Here is a 21,538-nt window from a genome sequence, read left to right on the forward strand (position 1 = left end):
GTGATGTACATCTGCCTGTGTTGTCTGTGTGTGAACTAGAGGGTTTTTGCTTTTTGAGGAGTCGTGTGGGAAAGAAAGGAGAAACATTTATTGGGTATCTACAATATGCCAGGCACTTGGCCATGAACTGTGCATACTGTTTCTTAATCCTCATAACAGATCTGTAACGTGGGTGGTGACATCCATATCTTGCAGATGATGGGATAGCCTCAGAGAAGTGAAGTCCTTGTCTCAGGTCACACAGCTGAGAGGCAAAGCTGAGGCTTGACCCAGGCTGACAGGCTCTGGCCATCCATTTTACGTTGTGTGTGCATGTGTGTGAATGTGTTTGTGTTATTGGACTTATGTATATGTGGACTTCTAAAAGGTTTGCCCTCCTCCTTGCAGCCTAGCCAAGCACCGTATAGGGACAAAGAGACACCGAGTTTGTCTTGAAATACCACAGGAGGTGAGTCAGAGTGAGCTCTTCCCCAAGGAGGAGCTGAGTTCTGGACAGTATGAGATGACAGAGTGCCAGGCTGCCCTCGCTCCTGTGAGACCCACCCATAGCTCTGTGCGGCAAGTCGAGGATGGTCTCACCTTCCCAGGTTAGTCAATCTTGGTATTTTTTCCACAACCCTAACTAATATCTCTCTGTTCTGAGTTAGATTTGATACTGAGTGCTGATACGAAAAAGAGGACAGACAGGTCTGTAAGCTGATAGGACAATTGTTGTACAGTACGAGGAGTGCTTTGGTTTAGGGATGTATGGGGGAATACCAGGGATATGTATTGAAATACCTGCTCCCTCTCCATGATGACAGCCCAGGGAAATACTGAAGGTTTTGGTGAAGATGATGGATGAAAGAACTTACAGGATAAGTAGGAATTCTTCAGGTGGACAGAGAGGGGATATAGAAAGGGCATCCCAGAGACAAGTAGCAGGGGCAAAGGCATGGAGATATGAAAATGAGTATTTATTGGGGAGACTGGTAGGTGTTTTCCTTAACATGAATATTAGGAGTGAGAGGGTGGGAGAGAGTTATGTTATCAGGAGATGAGGCTAAAGAAATGGGAATGATGCAGTGTAGGGGCTGCCTGCCATTTAAAGAGTTTGTACTCTTGGAACCTTGAGGAGTTACTTGTATTTTAAGAGAGGGAGTGCTTTGGTCAAATACAGTATTTAGAGTGGGCACTCAGCTCCTTGTGTTGAGCATAGATTTGTTCCAAGAGGGGCTTGTCTCAATCTTAGGTCAGCTTTGAAGAAACTTCTGTGTTGATAGTACCTTGATAAGTCTTCTGACAGAGAGTCGGCATGAAGGACTTGGCACCCTGTGGCTGGCCTGGCTTCTTTTCAGCATATTTTTTAGCTTGGGTTAGCCAGGTCTCTGCTGAGCCTTAGTTTCCTGCAGGAGACTTCTGAGGAAATGGCAGCTGCCACTTACTGAGTGTCTGCTATTTGCTAGGCTATGTGTGTCTTATACATGGTAATCTTCTTGAGCAACCCAGGAGATGGTTGGTAGTTTCCTCACATTACAGAGGAAGCCGGAGGCCTCGAGATTTACCAGAACCACACAGTGATTGTGCAAGTGATGGAGCCAGGATTAGAAGCTGGTCTCACTCCCAGTCTGTGTTCTTTGTGCTTTGCCACTCTGCCTTTTATCAGCTTTGTATGTTCAGGAGGAAGTTGGCTTTGTCTAACATGTATATGTATTTCAGATTATTCTGACTCCACTGAAGTCAAATTTGAAGAGCTCAAAAACGTGAAACTAGAAGAGGAGGAGGAGGAGGAGGAGGAGGAGGAGGAGGAACAAGAAGCAGCTGCCTTGGATCTTTCTGTGAATCCTGATTGTTTAGGGGGACGCTATGTCTTCTCAGATTCCAAAAAGAAATCGTCTTCCAGCCTGGGCTCTAGTTCTTCACAAGATTCTGTCTCTTCTGATTCAGAAACCAGTGAACCTCTGTCGTGCCAAGCTCAAGGGCAGACTGGAGTTCTCACTGTGCACAGCTATGCCAAAGGGGATGGCAGGGTCACTGCGGGAGAACTGTGCACAAGGAAGAAAGGGAGTGCAGCTGGAAGTATCAGTGAGCAGGAGCTGGCAGAGGTACGGGCTCTGGGCAGCGGTGTGGGTGAGGGAGCTGCCTGGGAAGGGATTCTGTGGAGGGGAGGAGAGACGGATGGGACGGAGGTGCTGCAGGTGTCAGGAGGGCAGGAGAGACCTTCAGGTCCTGCAGCTTACAGTTGTACAGAATAGAAAGCCCGGTGGCATCTTGCTCTCTTCAGCTTGTTCTTTGCTGGAGCCTCTTTTTCTCTGATCTCTGTGGGACTGTTGATCTAGAGAATTATATTGCAGCCCCAGTGAGAGTGGCACATCTGCTGAGTTGGATGCCCACTTCCTTTTCAGCTGGGTGAGTGCGAGCCCTTTGTCTGCCCCTTCTTGCTTTAGAAGCTCGAGGGAGTAGAGCATGCATGGCACTGGGGCATGTCCACCTGGGTACTGATAGAGTGGGGTGGCCCAGTAGAGGTGAAGCCCCAAACTTTGGTCTCGGAGTAGTCAGTATCCACCTTCATTTTGATGTTTTTCCAAGCCAGGACCACACTAGCAAGTCTATTCCTGGTCAGTGGTTGCAGTTGGGGTGAGGAGTCAGGGAAGGCTACAGAGAAGGAGACATTTTAGTTAGGTCCTGAGGTTAGCAGGAGTATGCCAGGTGGATAGAATGAAGTGAGAGAAATTGTGAAACGAGGGTGCTCTAAATGGTGATGGACCCATACACCAAGGTTTGCAGTGGTTTCGTTTGACATAGGCATAGAGGGCTGGAAGGGCCATGGGAGGTGGTGGTGGAGGATGGCCGGAGCCAGACACAGGTCTGCCTTGTGTGCTCTATGAAGGGATTTGACATTAGAGTCCTGGGGTGCGGAGCTGTGGAAGGTTACCTCCGTAAATATCCAGACGTTGAAAAGTTAAATAACACATTTTTAAAAAATGCGAACATCCAAAGAAGCTGAGTGAATAATATAGTGAACTTACAAATACTTATCATTTAGATTTGAAAGTTGTTAAGACCTGCCACATTTGCATCATCTATGCTTTTTATTTGCCGAAGTAGTTTTAACTTGTTGTTACGTGCCGTCAAGTCGGACCTGACTCATAGCGACCCCCCTTGGGTTTCCGAGGCAGTATCATTATGGACGTAGATTGCCCCATCTTCCTTCTGAGGAAGGAAGGGTTTGAACCACCAGCCTTCTGGTTAGCAGTCAAGTACGTTAGGCACTATGCTACCAGAGCTCCCGTAGTTTTAACTAGATCCCAAATAATATAATTTCTTCCAATTTGAGTGTATATCTCTAATGAATTATGGGTGTTTTGTGTGTGTGTGTGTGAATAAATACAACAAAACATTTGTATGGGCACTTTCTTAAATCACTCAGTATGCCATCATTACATTTAACAAAAATTAACTAATTCTTTTTTTTTGTAGAGTAAAGGCCAAGTGCTTTAATAAATTCTTCTGTTAAGGCCTAGACTCACTAATGCTTACACATTTTGTAGTGGACATGGTGTGTTTGCCATGTTATCATACGTTCTAGCATTGAAAACCACATTGCCCTTGAGTTGATTCCGACTCACAGTGAGTCTTACAGGACAGAGGAGAACTGCCCCATAGAACAGTACATCTTTAGTGTCATCTACTGCCAGTTCCTGTATAGTTGACTTTGATTCATAGGAATCCTGTGGGTGGCTGAGTAGTCCTGTGTTCCATAGAGTTTTTAGTGGCTACTTTTTCAGAAGTAGATTGCCAGACCTTTCTTCTGAAGTGCTTCTGGTAGATTTGAACATCCAACCTTTGATTAGCAGCTGAGCATGTTAATTGTTTGTAGGGACTCTAGCCTCATCTCTTACTCAGTGCATAATCAAATTTCTCCAGTTGTCTAAACAAAGTTTATTTTAGAGTTGGTTTGTTTGAAGCAGGATTAAAGCAGGCTCACAGCTTATATTTATTTATTGTATCTCTTAAGTCTTCCTTTAGAAGTGCCCCTCTCCTTTTTTGTCCTCTACCATTGATTTATTCAAGAAACTATTAATTCACCCTTTAGTTTGTCCATTCAAGGATTTCTTAAAGCAGTGTAGTGATGTTTTGGAAGGATGCTCTGGAAGCAGTATAGCAGTTTTTTTTTGGTGGGAAGAAGGAGACAAAATTAAAAAGGACTAGCAGAGGTTGTCTGTTGAAGGTGGAATTACAGATACTTTTCACTTCTACATTTATGGTTTAGACTGTTGAGGTGGGTCAGATCCAATTAAAAGTCAGTGATCGTGCAAGTCTTCTCACAGCAATAGTAAAAGTTCGTAATAATCTCACTCCTCCACCATGTTTCTCCTTGCTGTCAGTGCCACTCTGTGTTAAAACCAGATCATGTCCTGTTAGTCTATTTCTCTCTGCCTCCTTCACATCTGGGCAGGCTTTTGTACACAGTGGATGCTCAGTACATATTGCTGATGATTACTGAATGAATGTGCTGATGGACTGAAACTTGCTGAGAAGATTTTATTTGGAAGAACAGGCTCTATACTACTTGGAAGTGCCTTGGCCTTGGGTTGGTCGTGGCATTCAAAGTGTGGCCTTAAGTTTGGGATTCAGTCACACTCCCTGTGTAGTCCTTAGGTCCTTCTCTGAGGTAGTACTGCAGTGCTGTCACTTGTCTGCGGCTCTGAGGCATTGATTTTTGTCAGAGCTGCAAAGTGGCCCTCTTCCAGGCCTCATTTCCTTATTTAATTGATTTTGCTAACCCTATGTCTCCTAATGTTAGCATAACCAAGTCTTAAATATGTTGATTAGAAGGAAACTCTTAAGTAGTATAGTGAATCAATCCCATCCATCTTAAAACTAATTATATTTGATTTGACATTATGTAAATGCAGTGTTAAATCAACCTTCCCTTCTGCAGCTAAGGCTCGAGTCTTAGACATGCTCTGTGTCCTGGCTGATGTTCTCCTTTGTAGAAGAAGAAACTGAGAAATTAATTGTATTAGCTTGAGCTGAGGTTCTGACAGTAAGGAAGAGATGTCCTATTTTATTTTTAATGGGTCAGCTAGTCCTCACACCGTTAGATCTCCTCTTGCCTTTCAGACCTGGATAGCCCAGCTGCCCTGGCATATTGTCACTCAGGTGCTGCTTGCCTGCTGGTGTAAGGAAAGGAACATGTGGGCTTCTCAGGACTCTCAGTTGTAGTCTCATAACCATGAGCATAACCATGAGTATGTGTCTCCTTTAAACTTACACATTTTTAGATAATTTTTTTTTTCCAGCTGCTTCTAAGAAGGTTGGGGATCACACAGGCACAAGTTTTACCCTAAAATTTTTACATATTTGCAACTTAGATACTTTTCATGGCATCTTTGTTTTGGCTATTTCTAAGACATATTTTCTGTTTGGCTGTACATTTCTTTGTGGCTGTCTGTGCCTTTCTCTTTCGCTTAGTTTTCATTGTAAGACTAACTTCTGCTCTATTCCCAAGTTGAGGCAAGACTGATTTGATTTCTCCTTATGGTTTGCACAGGTTGCCAGTGAATACATGTTTTCCCTGGAGGAGAACAAGAAGTCTAAGGGTCGTCGTCAGCCCCTAAGCAAGCTCCCCCGCCATCACCCACTTGTGTTGCAGGAGTGCGTCAGTGATGATGGTAAGTGGTGTTTTCTCTCTTTGCTGCATTAGAATAGGACTTGCTCTGACAGGAAAGCAGGTGGCCAACCTGAGAGATAAGCATGGGCCTGTGGCTTAGCTGTTTTCACAGATACTCCAAGAAGACAGGATTTCCTTCTATATCTAATTTGCTAATCAGAATTCATTATATGTTTTTAGTATCTTGGAATGTACCTAATAGGGGAAAATTGCATGTAGGTTTTTTCATTTCTTACTCTGGGAGGTATACAAGGCTGATTTTTCAGAATAGCAAATTCTGTCAGCAGTGCCAAGACTTGCTGTGGATGTGTGGATGCAAAGAGAACTCAAATCTTTCCTTGCCCTCTAGAAGCTCACAGGATAGAGAGGCAAACTGACAGGTAAACAGATCTAAAGAAATCCAGGCAGAAGGAAAGAGAAGACATTGTATGCAGAGGGGAAAGCATGAGTAACCATGGAGAAGAGAAACAGGAAAGTTTATATGGAGGAGCTATAGTCAGTTCAGTGTGGCTGGAGTTTAAAGGATGAGTCTAGGGAGTGATAGGTGGGGTAGGCAGAGTGAGGCAGTAGCAAGGCCAGATCATGGAAGGTGTTATATGTGAGGATAAAGAGTGAGGATTCCTTCTTGTAGCTGTTGAGGAGCTAGTGAAATGTTTTAAGCAGTGAATGTCACAGTCAGACTTACATGAGAAAAATCACTCATAGTGACATTCTGTCTTGAGGATGGTTTTGAGGGGAGTAGCTGGGCTTTTGTAGTGGTTTCAGTGAGATCTGAGGATCTGAACTAGGATGGTGGCGATAAGGGGAGGTGGATGTAGATGAGATATTTGGAGGTAAAATCAGCTAGATTTGGCTGTTGGCTGTGAAGCTGTGAGGGTGGTAGGTAAGGGAGCAGGACAAGTTGAATGCCTTGCTGGTTTATGCTTTGGCTGGGTTTTGGAAACCTGAGTTCAGTGCCTGTAGAGGATGTGGACTGAGGGGTAGATGGTATCTGATACCATTCTTAGAGTTAGGTGGGTAGAGGAAGAAGAGGAATCTGAGAAGACAGAAAGGGAGTAGTCAGAGACCTGTAAGAACTGGGAAATATGTCACTGAAACTTGGGGAATGATTGACATCAGCAGAGATTGACATGCTGCCTGGAGCCCAGAGATCCAATAAGATCAGCACTGATGAGTGTCAGTATTGGCTCTGTCAAAGACCAGGCCATGGGGCCTTCAGGGAGAGCAGTGTCAATTACCCTTGGCACTCTTGGCTAGATGCCAGGCCCTTCCTTACCCTGCTTCTGTCTTCCTTCTGGCTTCAGTGGCTGGGTGGGAAAGTCCAGAGTCTGACCAGCCTTTGTTTTGCTCCATAAGCAAGCCCCATGTTTCCTTTCAGATTTGGTGTCAGTGCCGAGCTCTACTGTTTTTCTACATAGAAATACTGTGATTGAGCTGGTTGAAGAAAATCCTTTGAGATTCTTAGGCAGAAGTCTCACCGGAGCCTGAGTCAGAATCCTTGGAACTTTTTTTTTTTATTTTTATTGTGATTTGGATGAAAATTCACAGAGCAGTTTCAGTAGTTGATACACATTTTGTCTCATGACATTGACTGCAATTTCCCACTTTGTAACAGCTCCCCTCCCACTTCTTCCCCATATTTCCCTCTTCCCTGTGTCCTTCCCTGTCATGCACTCCTGCCCCCCAAGCCATCTCCCTGTGTATACACTGCCCTTCTGTTCTCCCACAATGGATCTCTCTAAGGAGTGTATCTACCTGATGTAAATGTTCAGCTCATATGGCTATTATTTGATTGGAAGCCATAGGAGTGAGTTCAATTCCAGACATGAAGGGCAGCTAGGGGCCATGGTCTCAGGGGTTTGACCAGGCTTTTTAAGACCATTGCTGGTCTTTTTTTTTTTTTAATGATTTTGAGTTTTGTTCCACATTGTTCTCCCTCTCTATCCTTGGAGTGTCTTGTGTTCTTCCTCCAGCCCAGGTGGAAGCCTCAGGTTCTCTGGGCAGTATCAGTTAGGTTAGTGGTTTCCTCCTCCGATGCTTTAAGAGCAATACAGATTGTACAAAATTAGAAAAGCAGATTAAATTATGAAAAGGAAAACAAAATTATCCATAAATCTTCCTTTCAAAAATGACCATTGTGAACATTTGATGTTTTTTCTAGTTAGATACTAAATAATGTGCATATATATATTTTTTTATAAAAATGTAATTGAGAGCATAATAAACAACCTTTTCAACTTTTTATGATGAAAAATTTTCAAATGTGGAAAAGTTGAAATAATAGTACCGTATGTTCTCCACTTAAACAATTGTTACCATTTTCCTGTAATTGTTTCTTTTTCCACGTTTTATTAAATTTTATGTGTATCTATCTATCTTTATACCCATATTTATTTTAATATATACATATTTGGATATACATATACATTCTATTTATATACATACAATGGTGGAAGTGCTCACTTGTCTATGTCAAGAAATGGAACATAGCTGCATGGCCAACTGACTGGATGAGATCCATATATGTGCCTATTCTAAAGAAAGTGATTCAAGAGAAGGAAAATTATTAGACAATATCAGTAATACCACACGCAAGTAAAACTTCGCTGAATTTAATTCAAAAATGGTTGCAGTAGTACATCAACACAGAACCACCAGAAATTCAAGCAGGATTCAGAAGAGGACTAGAATGAAGGATATCACTGCTGATGTCAGATGGATCCTGGCTGAAAGTAAAGAATACTAGCAAGATATTGACCTGTGTTTTATTGACCATGCAGAGGCATTTGACTTTGTAGATCATAAATTACAGGCATTATGAAGAATGGAAATTCGAGAACACTTAACTGCTCAGTAGAACCTGTATACTGACCAAGAAGTAGTCACTTGAATAGACCAGGGGAACGCTGCATGGTTTCAAATTGGGAAAATGTGTGTCGGGGTTATATTCTTTCACCATACTTACTCAATCGTATGCTGAGCAAATAATCTGAAAAGGTGGATTATATGAAGAAGAACATGGCATCAGGATTGGAGGAAAACTCATTAACAGTCTGAAATAATGCAGATGACAGAACCTTGCTTGCTGGAAGGGAGATGACTTGAGGCACTTAATGCTAAAGATCAAAGACTATACAGCCTTCAACAGAAAAAAACAAAAATTCTCACAACTAGACCAGTAAGTTGTAAAGGAGTTCATTTACTTGGGTCCACAATCAAAGCTATGGAAGCAGCAGTCAAGAGATCAAATGACACACTGCATTTGGCAAATCTACAAAAGATCTCTTTATAATGTTAAAAACCAAAGATGTTACTTTGAGGACTATAGTCTGGTTTCTGGCCCCACCACTCACTCATGGAAGCTCCCCTGCTGGGGCTATCCAGTGACTATCGTGCTAGACCTATCTTCTCTATAGCACATGGCCTTCCTGATGCCCTCCACTGGTGTGCTGGACTGTTCTCTTCTACTTCTCTCACCCCTCTCTCAGTTACTGTCACTGGTTCATGCTGTGCCATATGCTTTTTGTATTGAGACTCTCCAGAGCAGTTTCTCATGGGAATTGGATTCAGTTATCCTATTAAATGCTGATTTTATAAAAATCTTTACTCTTGTAATTAATCCAGCTGCTTCTTAGTAACTCAACTTACCTGCTCCAGTGACCTAAAAGTCCACATATTCTTTCCTCCCCTTTTCCATTCTGTTCTCTTTCCCATGAGAGCTCTTGTAGCATAGTGCCTAAGGCACTTGACTGCTAACCAGAAGGTTGGCGGTTCAAACCCATCAGCCACTCCTTGGAAGGAAGGTTGGGCAATCTACTTCCGTAGTGATACTGACTCAGAAACCCAAGGAAGGGTCGCAATGAGTCGGGTCTGACTCGATGGCACATCACAACAGCAGCAGCAACAACAGCAACCTTTTCCCCTGCAAAAGGGCCCTATATCATCTCAGTTCCTGATCACGGTTAATAACATCGTCATATTAACATCCTTTTCATCTCTCAAGGGAGTAACCTGATTCTCGTTTTCAATTCATACTCTCTTTTTCGCTATTCCTTCTCCCCATGCTGGTCACCATACCTTGTCATTTCCACCCATTACAGGAGTCCAGGGTTATATGTGACTCAAAGTTCTGTCTGATGTGTTCCTACGTCAGACCTCATTTCTCTCCTAAGCTAACTGTTCTCCCTGCCTCAAATTCCTATTCCTTGAATCCTCTCCTTAAATGACCACCAGAGTGACTACTAAAAAATAAGAGTTGAAAATTAGTACACTGAAAAAACTTTTCCAGTCTAGGTAAGTGAAACTCCTAAGTGTGGCAGGCAGGGCCCTAATCCTCTGGGGCCGACTTGCCTTCCAACTTTATTTCTGCAGTGTTCTCAGAACCGTTGTATTTTCATTCTCCTGGGCCCTGTTCATTCTGTATCTTTAGATGCCCCTTCACGATTTCCACTCAGTCATTTAAGACTTACTTCAAATTCCATCTTCTCACCAAATCCTTTCATGATTACTCTAATGAAAATAGCTAAAGTTAAACGCTTCTTTCTATGAGTTCCACTGGTTAGAGAACTTGAGTAATCTCTGCTGTATGATTGTGGTGTAGAGGTGGTGGTTAGGTCCCATCAAGTTGCTCCCAACTCATATAGCGATCCTGTGTACAACAAAATGAAACAATGCCTGGTCCTGTGCCATCCTCAAAATTGTTGCTGTGCTCGAGTCCATTGTTGTAGCCACTGTGACCATCCATCTCTTTGATAGTCTTCCTCTTTTTCCCTGACCTTCTACTAAGCGTAATTTTCTTCAGGGAATGGTCACTTCTACTAACATGACCAAAGTACCAGAGACAAAGTCTTACCATCCTTGCTTCTAAGGAACAGACTGTCTTTATTTCTGAGTTAGATCTGTTAATTTTTCTGGCATTCCATGGTATATCCAGTATTCTTTGTCAACATCATAATTCAAATACATTAATTCTTCCTTATTCATTTTCCAGCTTTCACATGCAACAGCCTCATGTGAGGCTGTTGAAAAGATAGTGGGAGGTCTTTTGCAGCATATTTGCCTGATGCAGTATGTGGCTTCATCTCTTTACTGTTGTTTCTATGGGCATTGATTGTGGATCTGAGTAAAATGAAATCCTTGAGAACTTCAGTCTTTTCTCCATTTATCATGATGTTTCTTATTGGTCTAGTTACAAGGATTTTATTTATTTTAATTGAGGTGCAATCCATACTGAAAGCTGTAGCCTTTGATCTTCATCAGTAAGTATTTTAAGTCATCTTCACTTTTAGCAAGCAAGACTGTGTCATCTCTATGTCACAGGTTGTTGATGAGTCTTCCTTTAATCCTGATGCCATATTCTTATAACCAAAAACCAAACTCACTGCCATCAAGTCGATTGCAACTCATAGTGCCCCCTTTGGGTTTCTGAGGTGGTAAATCTTTACAGAAGTAGATGTCTAGAGTGGCTGGTGGGTTTGAACTGCCAGCCTTCTGATTAGCAGTCACATGCCTTAGACACTGTGCCACCAGAGCTCCCTTCTTCATGTAGTTCACTTTTCAGATTGTTTGCTCAGCATACAGATTGAATAAGTATGGTGAAAGGATATAATCCTAACACGCACCTTTCTTGATTTTAAAGCATGTAGCATCCCTTTATTCTACTTGAACAACTGCCTCTTGGTCTGTGTACAGATTTCTCAAGAGCACAATTAAGTCTTCTGGAATTCTCATTCCCCACAGTCTTGTCTATAATTTTTTATGATGTACACAGTCGAATGCCTTTGCGTAGTCAAGAGAACAGGTAAACATCTTTCTGGTATTCTTTGCTTTCAGTCAAGATCCATCTGACATCAGCAGTGATATCTCTGGTTCCACGTCTTTTGAATCCAACATGAATTTCTGGCAATCCCCTGTCTATGTAGAGCTGCAACTGTTTTTGAGTTATTTTCAGCAAAATTTTATTTGTGTGTGATAGTAACGATATTGTTTGATAATGTCTGCATTCTGTTAGATCACCTTTCTTTGGAGTGGGCACAAATAGCAATTTTTGCCAGCCAGTTGTCCAGGTACCCGTCTTCCAAATTTCTTGACATACACAAGTAAGAGCCTCTAGCACTACGTTCATTTGTTGAAACATCTCAATTGGTATTCTGTCAATTCCTGGAGCCTTGTTTTTCACCAGTTCTTTCAGTGCAGCTTGGACTTTTTCCTTCAGTACCATCAGTTTTTAGTCATATACTGTCTGCTGAAATTATTGATGTTGACCAGTTCTTTTTGGTACAGTGAGTGTGTTCCTTCCATCTTTTGATGTTACCTGTATTGCTCAGTATTTTGCCTCTGGAATCCTTCGTTATTGGAACTTGATACTTGAATTGTTTCTTTAGTTCTTTCAACTTTAGAAATGCTGAGCATGTTCTTCCCTTTTGTTTTTCTAACTCCAGGTCTTCATACATTTCATTCTAATACTTTATGTTTTTGAGCTACCCTTTGAAATATTCTGTTCATCTCTTATTTTCTTATTTTCTCCATTCAAGAGTAAGTATCAGAGTCTCTTCTGACATCCATTTGGGTCCTTTCTTTCTTCCTTTTTTTTTCTCTCTCCCCTTCACCCATATTAAAAAGTATCTACCCTCTAGTTAATCTACTTCCATAGTGATACTGGCTCGGAAACTCAAGGAGGGGTCTCTATGAGTCAGGTTGGACTCAATGGCACTTAACAACAACAGCTCTCTAGTTAATGGTTTACCCCTCCCTCCCCTCTACCCCTGGTAACCATCTAAGAATCCTGTCTCTTTAATTACCTTTTGTTTTCTTTATGTATGATGTCCTTGATGTTTTCCCATAACTTTTGTGATCTTTGGTTATTGGTGTTGAGTGCACCAAATCTGTTCTTCAGATGGTCTCTAAATTCAGGTATGATATACTCAAGGTCTTATTTTGGCTTTCATGGGTGTGTTTTAATTTTCTTCGGCTTCAACTTCAACTTGCTTATGAGCAATTGATAGTGTGTTCAGTAGTCGGCCCCAGCCTTGTTCTGAGTGATGATATTGAACTCCTCCATCATCTCTTTCCACAAATGTAGTCAGTCTGATTCTTGTGCATTCCATCTGGTGAAGTCCATGTGTATAGTTGCTGTTTATGTTGTTGAAAAAAAGTATTAGCAGTGAATAAGCCCATTGGTCTTATAGAATTCTATCATGTGATCTCTGGCGCCATTTCTGTCACCAAGGCCATATTTTCCAAATATGATTTTCCAAATACTGATGCTGCTTCTTTGTTTCCAACTTTTGCATTCAAGTCCCCTGTAAATATCAGTGCATCTTGACTGCATGTTTGATTGTTTTCAGACTGCAGAAGTTGGCGAAAATAGTTGTAGTAACTGGTCTTCCTTGTAGGCGTTTGGATATTAGCCTGTCATTGACAGCATTGTACTGTGGGATAGATCTTGAAATGTTTTTGGCAGTGAGTGTGACACCATTCCTTTTCAGTTCGTCATTTCTGGCGTAGTAAACTTTATGATTGTCTTATTCAAAATGGCCAATACCAGTCCATTTCAGCTCACTAATGCCTAGAATATCATCTGTGTGTTCTATTTCATTTCTGACGACTTTCCATTTTCCTAGATTTATACTTCGCACATTCCATGTTCCAATTATTAATGGATGTTTGCGGCAGTTTATTCTTAGTTTGAGTTATACCACATAAGCAAATGAAGGTCCTGACAGCTTTACTCCAGCCATATCATTAAGATTGCCCCTACTTTGAGGAGGCATCTTCTTCCCAAGGTATATTTTGAGTTCTTTGCAACCTGAGGAGCTCGTCTTCCAGCACTGTATCAAGACAGTGTTTCACTGCTATTCGTAAGGTTTTCAGGGCCCAGGTTTTTCAGAAGTGGACTGCCACATCCTTTTTCCTAGTCTTAGTCTTGAAGCCCCATTGAAACCTGTCCAACATAGTATTTGAAATAGTGGTGGCATAGCTTTGCGCATCATAGCAACATGCAAGCCACCACAGTATGACCAACTGATAGAGGAGTGATGGAGGTGTAACACACACAGTGAAAGGCATACATTTTAACTGTACAGCTCACTGGAATCTTACATATGTCACTAAAATTCTGAATCTTGTAGTTTTTTATTTAACATAGTGAGCAGTTCAGTATTCACAAAGAGCCTACTTTTTGGCCACTTTTGGTTTTGTAAATGAAACATATCATTGTGTTAATTTCTTATTTCTGAGCCTGTCTGTTTCTCTTTCTTCCACTTTACCTTGGTCACTCTTGTTCTGGCCAAGATGCAGAACTTTGCTTGGGTTTTGGCTGGACCTAATTGACTCCTGTCTTGCAGAGGTTGATTTAATTGTCTGTATTGACCTTACATTGACCTACTTTTGCCTTCACTGAGGTCACACATGTCAGCTGCCAGATCGTTTTACATTAAACATGACTGTGAAGGCAGTTGCTTCATAGGAGAAAGTTGAGCCAGTCTGCTTCTGTAAAGATTTACAGCCCTGGAAACACTATGGGGCAGTTCTACCATATCCTATAGGGTTGGAATAGACTTGATAAAGTAGAGTTTTTGTTTGTTTGTTTTATGAAGCTAGAGTAGATGACTGTTTATCTGTACAAGCTGAAGTCAGAAATGAACAAATGTGCAGCTAGCCACATATGGTCCAGCGCTTCCCTTGGGTGGCTTTGTATACATCTCATGGGCCTTTTGAAAAGAGCTTCTGTTTGGGAAGAAGTGAGAGGCTCCTCAGAGAGCTTGAGCCGGGTGTTGCTAATGCCCACACAGCCAGATGCAGTGACCCGTGAGTTGCCTCGTGTACTAGCACCTAGCCGGCCTCCTGTCAGGTGCTTTGTGCTTTGGGCTATGTGGCAATTGTAGCTTTTCATATCTCTCTCACTTGAGGGAGGATGTGAAGAAACACTTTGGACAGCAGTTTGTTTTGATACTTGATTATGCTTATACCAAAGCACCATATTGAAGAGTTTTGAATGTAATGAACTCAGGCCTAAGTAAAGATTGCTCTCATTCACCCATCACCCTCAGAATTACTGGGTTTCCCCGACCTCCATCACCTTGTTTCTGCTGGGAGCTAATGAGCTGTGCCCTCACATACAGATTTCGTGGGACTGGAAAATGTGTGCTTTTGTCACTTATATCATGTGTAAGCAGAAGTTTGTGTTTTCCATTTAGCTTTGTGTCTCATTGTTCTGGGAAGGTTTACCCATAAAGGATTTTTCTTTCCCTAGGCAGTGCCCAGGCCTGATGAATTGTATGTTCTGCTATCTAGTGACCTCTAAGAGGTACAAATTTGTCACCTAGACCAGAGGTCTGTGAAGATAATAAATACTTTAGGCTTTTCAGGCCTCATGTGGTCTATCACCTCTTACCCTACACCCCCACCCCCACCCCTTTAAAAAGGTGGAAACAATTCCTGGCTTTCCTGCCTGGCTGGATTTGACCTCCGAGTGGTAGTTTGCCAGCCCCTCATCTCCATCAGGGTATTAGAGCTTGGTGGTTGGGAAGAGTGATCATCCTGGACATTTTGCTCTGGCCTTCCTCTTAGGGAAGAGGTGATGACTTTGTGCCCTAGAAGAGGCAGAAATCCCACTAACCTTTCTAATAGGAGCTAAAGAGTGCTTACCTAGGACCATGATGTAAAAACTTTTAACTTTACAGTTACCTTATTATTATTTTTGTTTCTTATTTCTCTTCAATGCAACTAATGGGAAAATTCTTACAAGGCAAAGGACTTAACGTACTGACATTTTGGAGGCAGCAAGAAATGAGGTTTCTGGCAGACGTTTGTTTTCCTCTGCCACCCTTGGGCAGAAGGGGTTGAGTGCTGGCAATTGTTAGGGGAGCAAAGTGCATGCCGATCACCTGGGGCAAGGAGGAAGAGGAGAGACCATGAGTTAGGCGGGCCCAAGGAAGTGCTATGTGCAGGACTCCCACACCACCAGCTTAAGTATTAAGAGTGTTTTTTACCTTAGGAACCTTGAGTTTGGTCCAGACTTAGGGCCAGCAGTCCTGGCTCAGCCAGTCTGCTTTCCAGGCAGAACCACAGATGTGCAGGCCTGGTGCTGACTCACACTTCTGCTGCTGCTTCTAGAGTTGTCTGAACAGCTGACTCCTGAAGAGGAGGCTGAGGAGACAGAGGCCTGGGCCAAACCCCTGAGCCAGCTGTGGCAGAACCGCCCCCCAAACTTTGAGGCTGAAAAGGAATTTAATGAGACCATGGCCCAGCAGCCCCCTCACTGTGCCGTCTGTATGATTTTTCTGACTTACAATCAGGTAAGCCTGCTCCATCCTTTTGCTTACTCAAGACTAGTCTTTGGAGGGAAGCTAGATTGGATTGTGGGTGTATAACTTGTCACAGGTTTATCATGGGGAAGGCGTTTTGTTCTCTAGCGTTCTCTGTTTCATCCATATATTGGGTGGACTTCACCAGGTAGGTAACCCAGCTGTGGGTTTATACTTAAGAATCCTTTGGAGAAGAGCTGAGGATGCAGCTTAGATTCTGGGGGATTCCCTGCTCCTCTTTGCACCCTTACTCATCAAGCCTTAGAAATTCATAGACTTCACTTTTGTCAGAGGAGTCTACTTTCTTTGTGGTTATTCTCACTCAACTGCTGTTGAGTTGATTCTGACTCATAATGACCCCCATTGGGTTTCCAAGGCTCTCAATCTACGGAAGCAGACTGCTCATCTTCCATAGGGTGGCTGGTAGGTTCGTACTACCAACCTTTTGGTTAGCAGCCAAATGCCTTAACCATTACACCACCAGATCTCCTTTGTCATCATTCCAGTCAATGATTATTCCTGCCAGGTGCTTTGTAGTCCAGACCAGTCAATTTGAGGGACTGCTAATTCCTTTGCTACAACCTGACCTTCAAATGAAAAGCCAGGCTCTCTAATGTTGTCTCCTTCCTTCCTCCCCCATTGCCACAGAGGGTAGTGCCAGTAGCCAAGGGGAACTTGGGGGAGGATGGAAGCAGAGGGCCTGAGGAGAGGGAAGGCTGAGGCTCTCTGGCTGAGCTCAGCTATGCCACACTCCTACCCCAGTGGGGGGCTTTTTGTTGCCTTCACCATCGTGGAGCACTTCTGGTCCAGCTTTAGGAGGCCAGGAAGGCATTCTCAACAGCATGTTCCACATGACCAGCTCAGTCTCAGTGGGAACCTGCTCAGGGTGGCAGGGAGGTAGCCAGTCCCTCTGTGGTGGTTAAACTGATAAGCTGCTGAGCCTGGCAGGGCCCCAGGCTTCTACTTTGGTGAAGAATAGAACCTCACACCAACACATTTTGTATTAGTAACTTACTACTTCTCTCCATTGGGCAAAAAGCAGAACTGAAGAACCACATAAGCAATATGTATGAGAGCGGCAAATGGCCTGGCTATCAAAATCAGCTTTGTGAGTGACATTGCCTTAGGGCTTGAGATGTTGCGGGGCTCTACCCTTAGGGCTAATGGTGGCCATTTAGCAGCAGAACTAGTAGATATTAGCAGCATATTTGCTAAGGGAAGTAGGCAGACATAATGTTCTTCCTGAAGGCACCCTGAGCCAAGATTTTGCGGGTGGGATACTGACCATGTGATTGTGCTGGAGCTCAGGTGATCTCCTGACATGAACCATGAAAGGGAATGAATGCTGGCCCATTAGAACCTCCTGCTGTGGGTGCTGTCCCTGAATGGGGCTACTATAGGGTGAAGCACACAGCGGAGCCCACAATATAGCTAGCTGTTAGCATCTTAGTACATTTTATTACTACTTGGTTTGAGAAGATTGAAGTCCCAGATGCCTCTTACCTCGCTCCCTTTTCTCAGTTGTCCCCTAGGGGCCTATGTTTGATGCTGCTGTGAGAAATTGAATTTGAGTCATTAGAGGTAACTTCAATTAGCAGCTCCAGGATAATGGCTATGCACCCGGGAGCCATAGCCACAGTCATAGCATAAAAGAGTCTGCTTTCTGCTGATGGAGCAGGTGGAAAGCTAAGAGCATAGATATGTGTTCACTGAGGTATACACTTGCTTTCTCCTCTTAGGTTGAGTTTGGAGGCCTTAATCAGAACTGTGCAAATGCGCCAGATTTAGCGCTCCAGAAGCAGAGGACCAAGCCATTGATTCCAGAGATGTGCTTCACCTCCACTGGCTGTAGCACGGACATCAACCTTTCCACCCCTTACCTGGAGGAGGATGGTACTAGCATTCTGGTCTCCTGCAAGAAGTGCAGTGTCCGGGTGCATGCCAGTGAGTGCTTGTCACCATTTCTTTTCATCCTGTACCAGGAAGTGTGGGTCTTCTCACTGAAAGTCCTTGCCACCTCTTGGTCTTCTCCCATCCTTCTCCTCCCCTCCACCATGGCAAAGATTGTTTACAAGTCATTGGGGAGTTTGTTGCTGACTGATTTGGAAGTTCATTGTGTTTAAGGACTCCAGGAGTCCATATTTCTGTTGATACTTGCAACCAAGAGGCATTTGTCCCTACTACTCACTACGTGTTTATACTTTTAGTGACTCTATAGGTTCTGACCTCTGAAGACCTTGGACTCTACTGCTGCCTTATTTGAGCCCTAGGAGCTCTGATAAGAATTCAGGGATATTTTTTCTTTCTTTCTTTTTTTTTTTTTTGTGATTTGGGTGAAAGTTTACAGAGCAAATTAGTTATCCATTCAACAATTTATATACATTTTGTCTTGTGATATTGGTTGCAATCCCCTCAATGTAATAGTACTCTTCCTCCTTCCTCCCTGGTTTACTGTTTCCATTTGTCCTTTTTCCCTGCCTCTTTCTGCCTTCTGAACTTTGTTTTGGGGCACATGCTGCCCTTTTGGTCTCATATGGTTGATTGTTCTGAGGAGTTCATTCCTCACGGGTATTATTGTTTCCTTTATTAGCCCTGTCTATTGTTTGACTGAAAGGTGAATCCTCAGGATGGGTTCAGTTCCAGGTTTGAAGGGTATCTAAGGGCAATAGTCTTGAGGTTCCACTGGTCTCTATCAGACAAGTAAGTCTGCTCTTTTAGAATTCAGAAATTTTTGTACAATTTGGTTGTAGCTCTGTGAAGTGGTATATGGAAAAGAGCTGCAACGCTACATTCCAATTCTGGCTTCTGGGTTAGTTTTCTCATTTGTGTCTCTTTTAGGTTGCTATGGGGTACCCCCTGCAAAGGCTTCTGAAGACTGGATGTGTTCTCGGTGTTCAGCCAATGCCCTGGAGGAGGTGAATTCTCCACACTATTACTGTCGTCCCCATGAGATTTCAGGTTCACTCAAGGCCAGACTAATTCATACTGGACTTTATATCCCCACCAGTCCACATGGGGTCTGGTACATGGTGGTATCAGGATAAATTCCCATGGCAGTGAGGGTGGCTCCTGCCCACCTGTGCTAGAGCATGAAGAGAGGCTAGAAGCTGTGTTTGAGTGAACCTGTGTGTGTCTTAGGACCAACTAGACGTTCTGAGGAAGAACGATCACCCCTTTTACATAATTTAGCTGAGTTGGAGATTGAGAACAGGGCTCTTAGATGGTTTATTTTGTAGCCTTCATCATGCCCCATAGAATCAGGCACCCCACATAGGAAGTAGTCAGAGCTCTGTATGGCCTCTACCTTGAGCAGAGTGTCATTGGGATTTTGCTTAGTTATTATTAGCAGTAATAGTGAAGAGGATTGTGTTAAGTTAAGCAAACACTTGGTGTACTTCAGCCCTGAGTGGCCTCTCCATCTTCTTCCAGGGGTGTCCAGGTTCGGGGGCTATGTAGGCTAAGCCACACACACCATTAGGCTACTTATGTTGAAGCTACAGTTGCCCAAAGGATGTCAGGGGGAGAGCAGATTGGATGTTAATGACTTGGTGGTAACCACTTTCCTTCCTTCTTTTTACTTGGCAGGACTGCTGTTTATGTTCATTACGAGGAGGCGCCCTGCAGAGAGCAAATGATGACAGGTAAGGTGTTTTGAGGAGGGTCTCAGTGCTCAAGCTTAATTCTGAAGCAGCGTGCAGAGGCATTACGAGGGACATGGCTATTCATCTAAACAACTGGTCAGAACTTGGGAAGCTTTGATTGCATCTCTGAGACTAATTTATAAAATGGGTTGCCAGGGAAGCCAAGCAGTCCCAGACCTATTCAACTCCAACTGCCCCTCTGAGGCAAAGATGTAAGTAACATTCTCTTGTAATGGCTAAGAATGGATTCATAAGGGTATGAAGATCCTGTGATGATCATATGATGCAGGGACCTTGTGAGCTGCAAATGAATATCATTACCGTGTCATAGCTGGGGCTGGTGTGCAGAGGTTGTCATGGCTTGGTGATGAGCCTTTTCCACATGGCACACTCTCTCTGCCTTAGACCTGTTTGAAATGAGGGTGAGTGCCCTCAAGGAAGATGGGGGACACTCAGCCAAGCCCACCCCACTATTTAATCAAATCAACAAAAGTGTCTGGGCATCGGCGTCTGAAGTCAGGCTTAACAGCTGTCAGGCACCTCATTTGTACTGAGCTGCCCAGTGTTGTGCTTAGTTGTTCTGAACTAGAAACATTAAAACGGATAAGGTTTTGCCCTGGAAGAGCTGACTGTCTAGGGGATAGCAGATGGATTGCTGGGCAGCCAGTGATGAGTATACTGATCCTTGCTAAACTCCTGTGAGAACTTGTAGCAAGCATGCAGTCTAGCCTCCTGTCTCGTGCTGTTCCAGGTAGATAGCCCCTCTGCTGCTTCCACTCCTTTAAACGCTCTTGTTGCCATTACTTAAGGTTCTTGTGTTCCATTGTATGGTAGCTCAGTTAAAGTTCTTCCTTATTTGAAGTGGAAGAGGTTCTGCTTGAGCCTCCTACATTTCCCTTTTAATCTTTGCTCTGCCCTCCAGGGACACACACAGCAAATCTGTTCCCACTCCCACATACCAGTCCTGCCAGTGTAGCCCAACACCTTCTGTGGTTGGTTGTGTTCACCTGGCCTGAATAAGAGCTTTTCCAATCCCGTAGTTCTCATTTTGGCATATGTCATTTTCCCAGAAGCTCAGAACTTAACTATAATTCTCTCAAGGATATCCATTGAACAGACCTCACAGAGGAGATGGGGCTTGGACCAGACCTGAACGAATGAGTCTGGGGTGGATAAAGGGAGCAGAAGAGAGAGGTCATTTCAGCTTGGGGGAAAAGGTTTGGACAGAGGCCTAGGGAGGAGAACTGTGATTACAGCCAGATTGGAGAACAGTTAGAAGTATTTTCAGAAAGCACCCAAGTCCTGGGGTAAAAGGTCTGTGTAGAACTCTCTACTTTATTTTTAGCCCCTGAGATCTGCCACAGTCAACTAGCTGTTGCTCTGCTCATTTTGCAGCAGATTTTGAGTGAGTTGGTGGTGTCAGAAGCATAACCTTGCATTAACTCCAGGCACTGTGGGGGACCTGCCCAGGCTCAGTGGTTTCTCCATACCCACTGCTGAGGCAGTACTGATTTTTAACTTGCTGAGCCCCAGGAACTTTTTGGTGGAAGTCAGTGGTCACATTGGGTTAGGGAAGAAGCACTGTTGGTGGGCCCACATTAGAAGAGAAGGTCTCAGGGCCACAGACCCACATGTATATGAAGTAGCCTTTGCCTTTGGCAGGTGGGTCCACGTCTCCTGTGCTGTGGCAATTCTGGAAGCAAGGTTTGTCAACATTGCAGAAAGAAGTCCTGTGGATGTGAGCAAAATCCCCCTACCTCGCTTTAAACTGGTGAGTAAGAAGAGATGGGCTTGTAGACGCTACATAACTGTCTTACATATAAGTCTCTGGGTGGAGGAGAGGATAGGATTTCTGAGGGCATCTTCTGCTTGGCTAACGGACCAATCTTTACCCCTTGGTTTTATTCACAGTTTGTGATTGTCACCCTGTGGTT

At 43.5% G+C, this 21,538-nt stretch overlaps 1 protein-coding gene across 1 annotated transcript in view; it reads left to right on the forward strand.

The window, feature by feature from the left end:
- Positions 1–21,538, forward strand: part of KDM4A (lysine demethylase 4A) — a 47,496-nt gene that overhangs the window by 13,083 nt on the left and 12,875 nt on the right. The window contains exons 9-16 of the mRNA XM_007953051.2: positions 388–587; positions 1,699–2,084; positions 5,537–5,657; positions 15,773–15,954; positions 17,703–17,907; positions 18,802–18,878; positions 19,549–19,604; positions 21,267–21,375. Of these exons, the coding sequence (XP_007951242.1) occupies positions 388–587; positions 1,699–2,084; positions 5,537–5,657; positions 15,773–15,954; positions 17,703–17,907; positions 18,802–18,878; positions 19,549–19,604; positions 21,267–21,375 (1,336 nt within the window). The remainder of the gene's footprint in view (positions 1–387; positions 588–1,698; positions 2,085–5,536; positions 5,658–15,772; positions 15,955–17,702; positions 17,908–18,801; positions 18,879–19,548; positions 19,605–21,266; positions 21,376–21,538) is intronic.

The sequence above is a fragment of the Orycteropus afer genome, unplaced genomic scaffold (assembly GCF_000298275.1).
Source record: "Orycteropus afer afer isolate SDZICR_OR568_19922 unplaced genomic scaffold, OryAfe1.0 scaffold00370, whole genome shotgun sequence".
In the NCBI taxonomy this organism is placed as follows: domain Eukaryota; kingdom Metazoa; phylum Chordata; class Mammalia; order Tubulidentata; family Orycteropodidae; genus Orycteropus; species Orycteropus afer.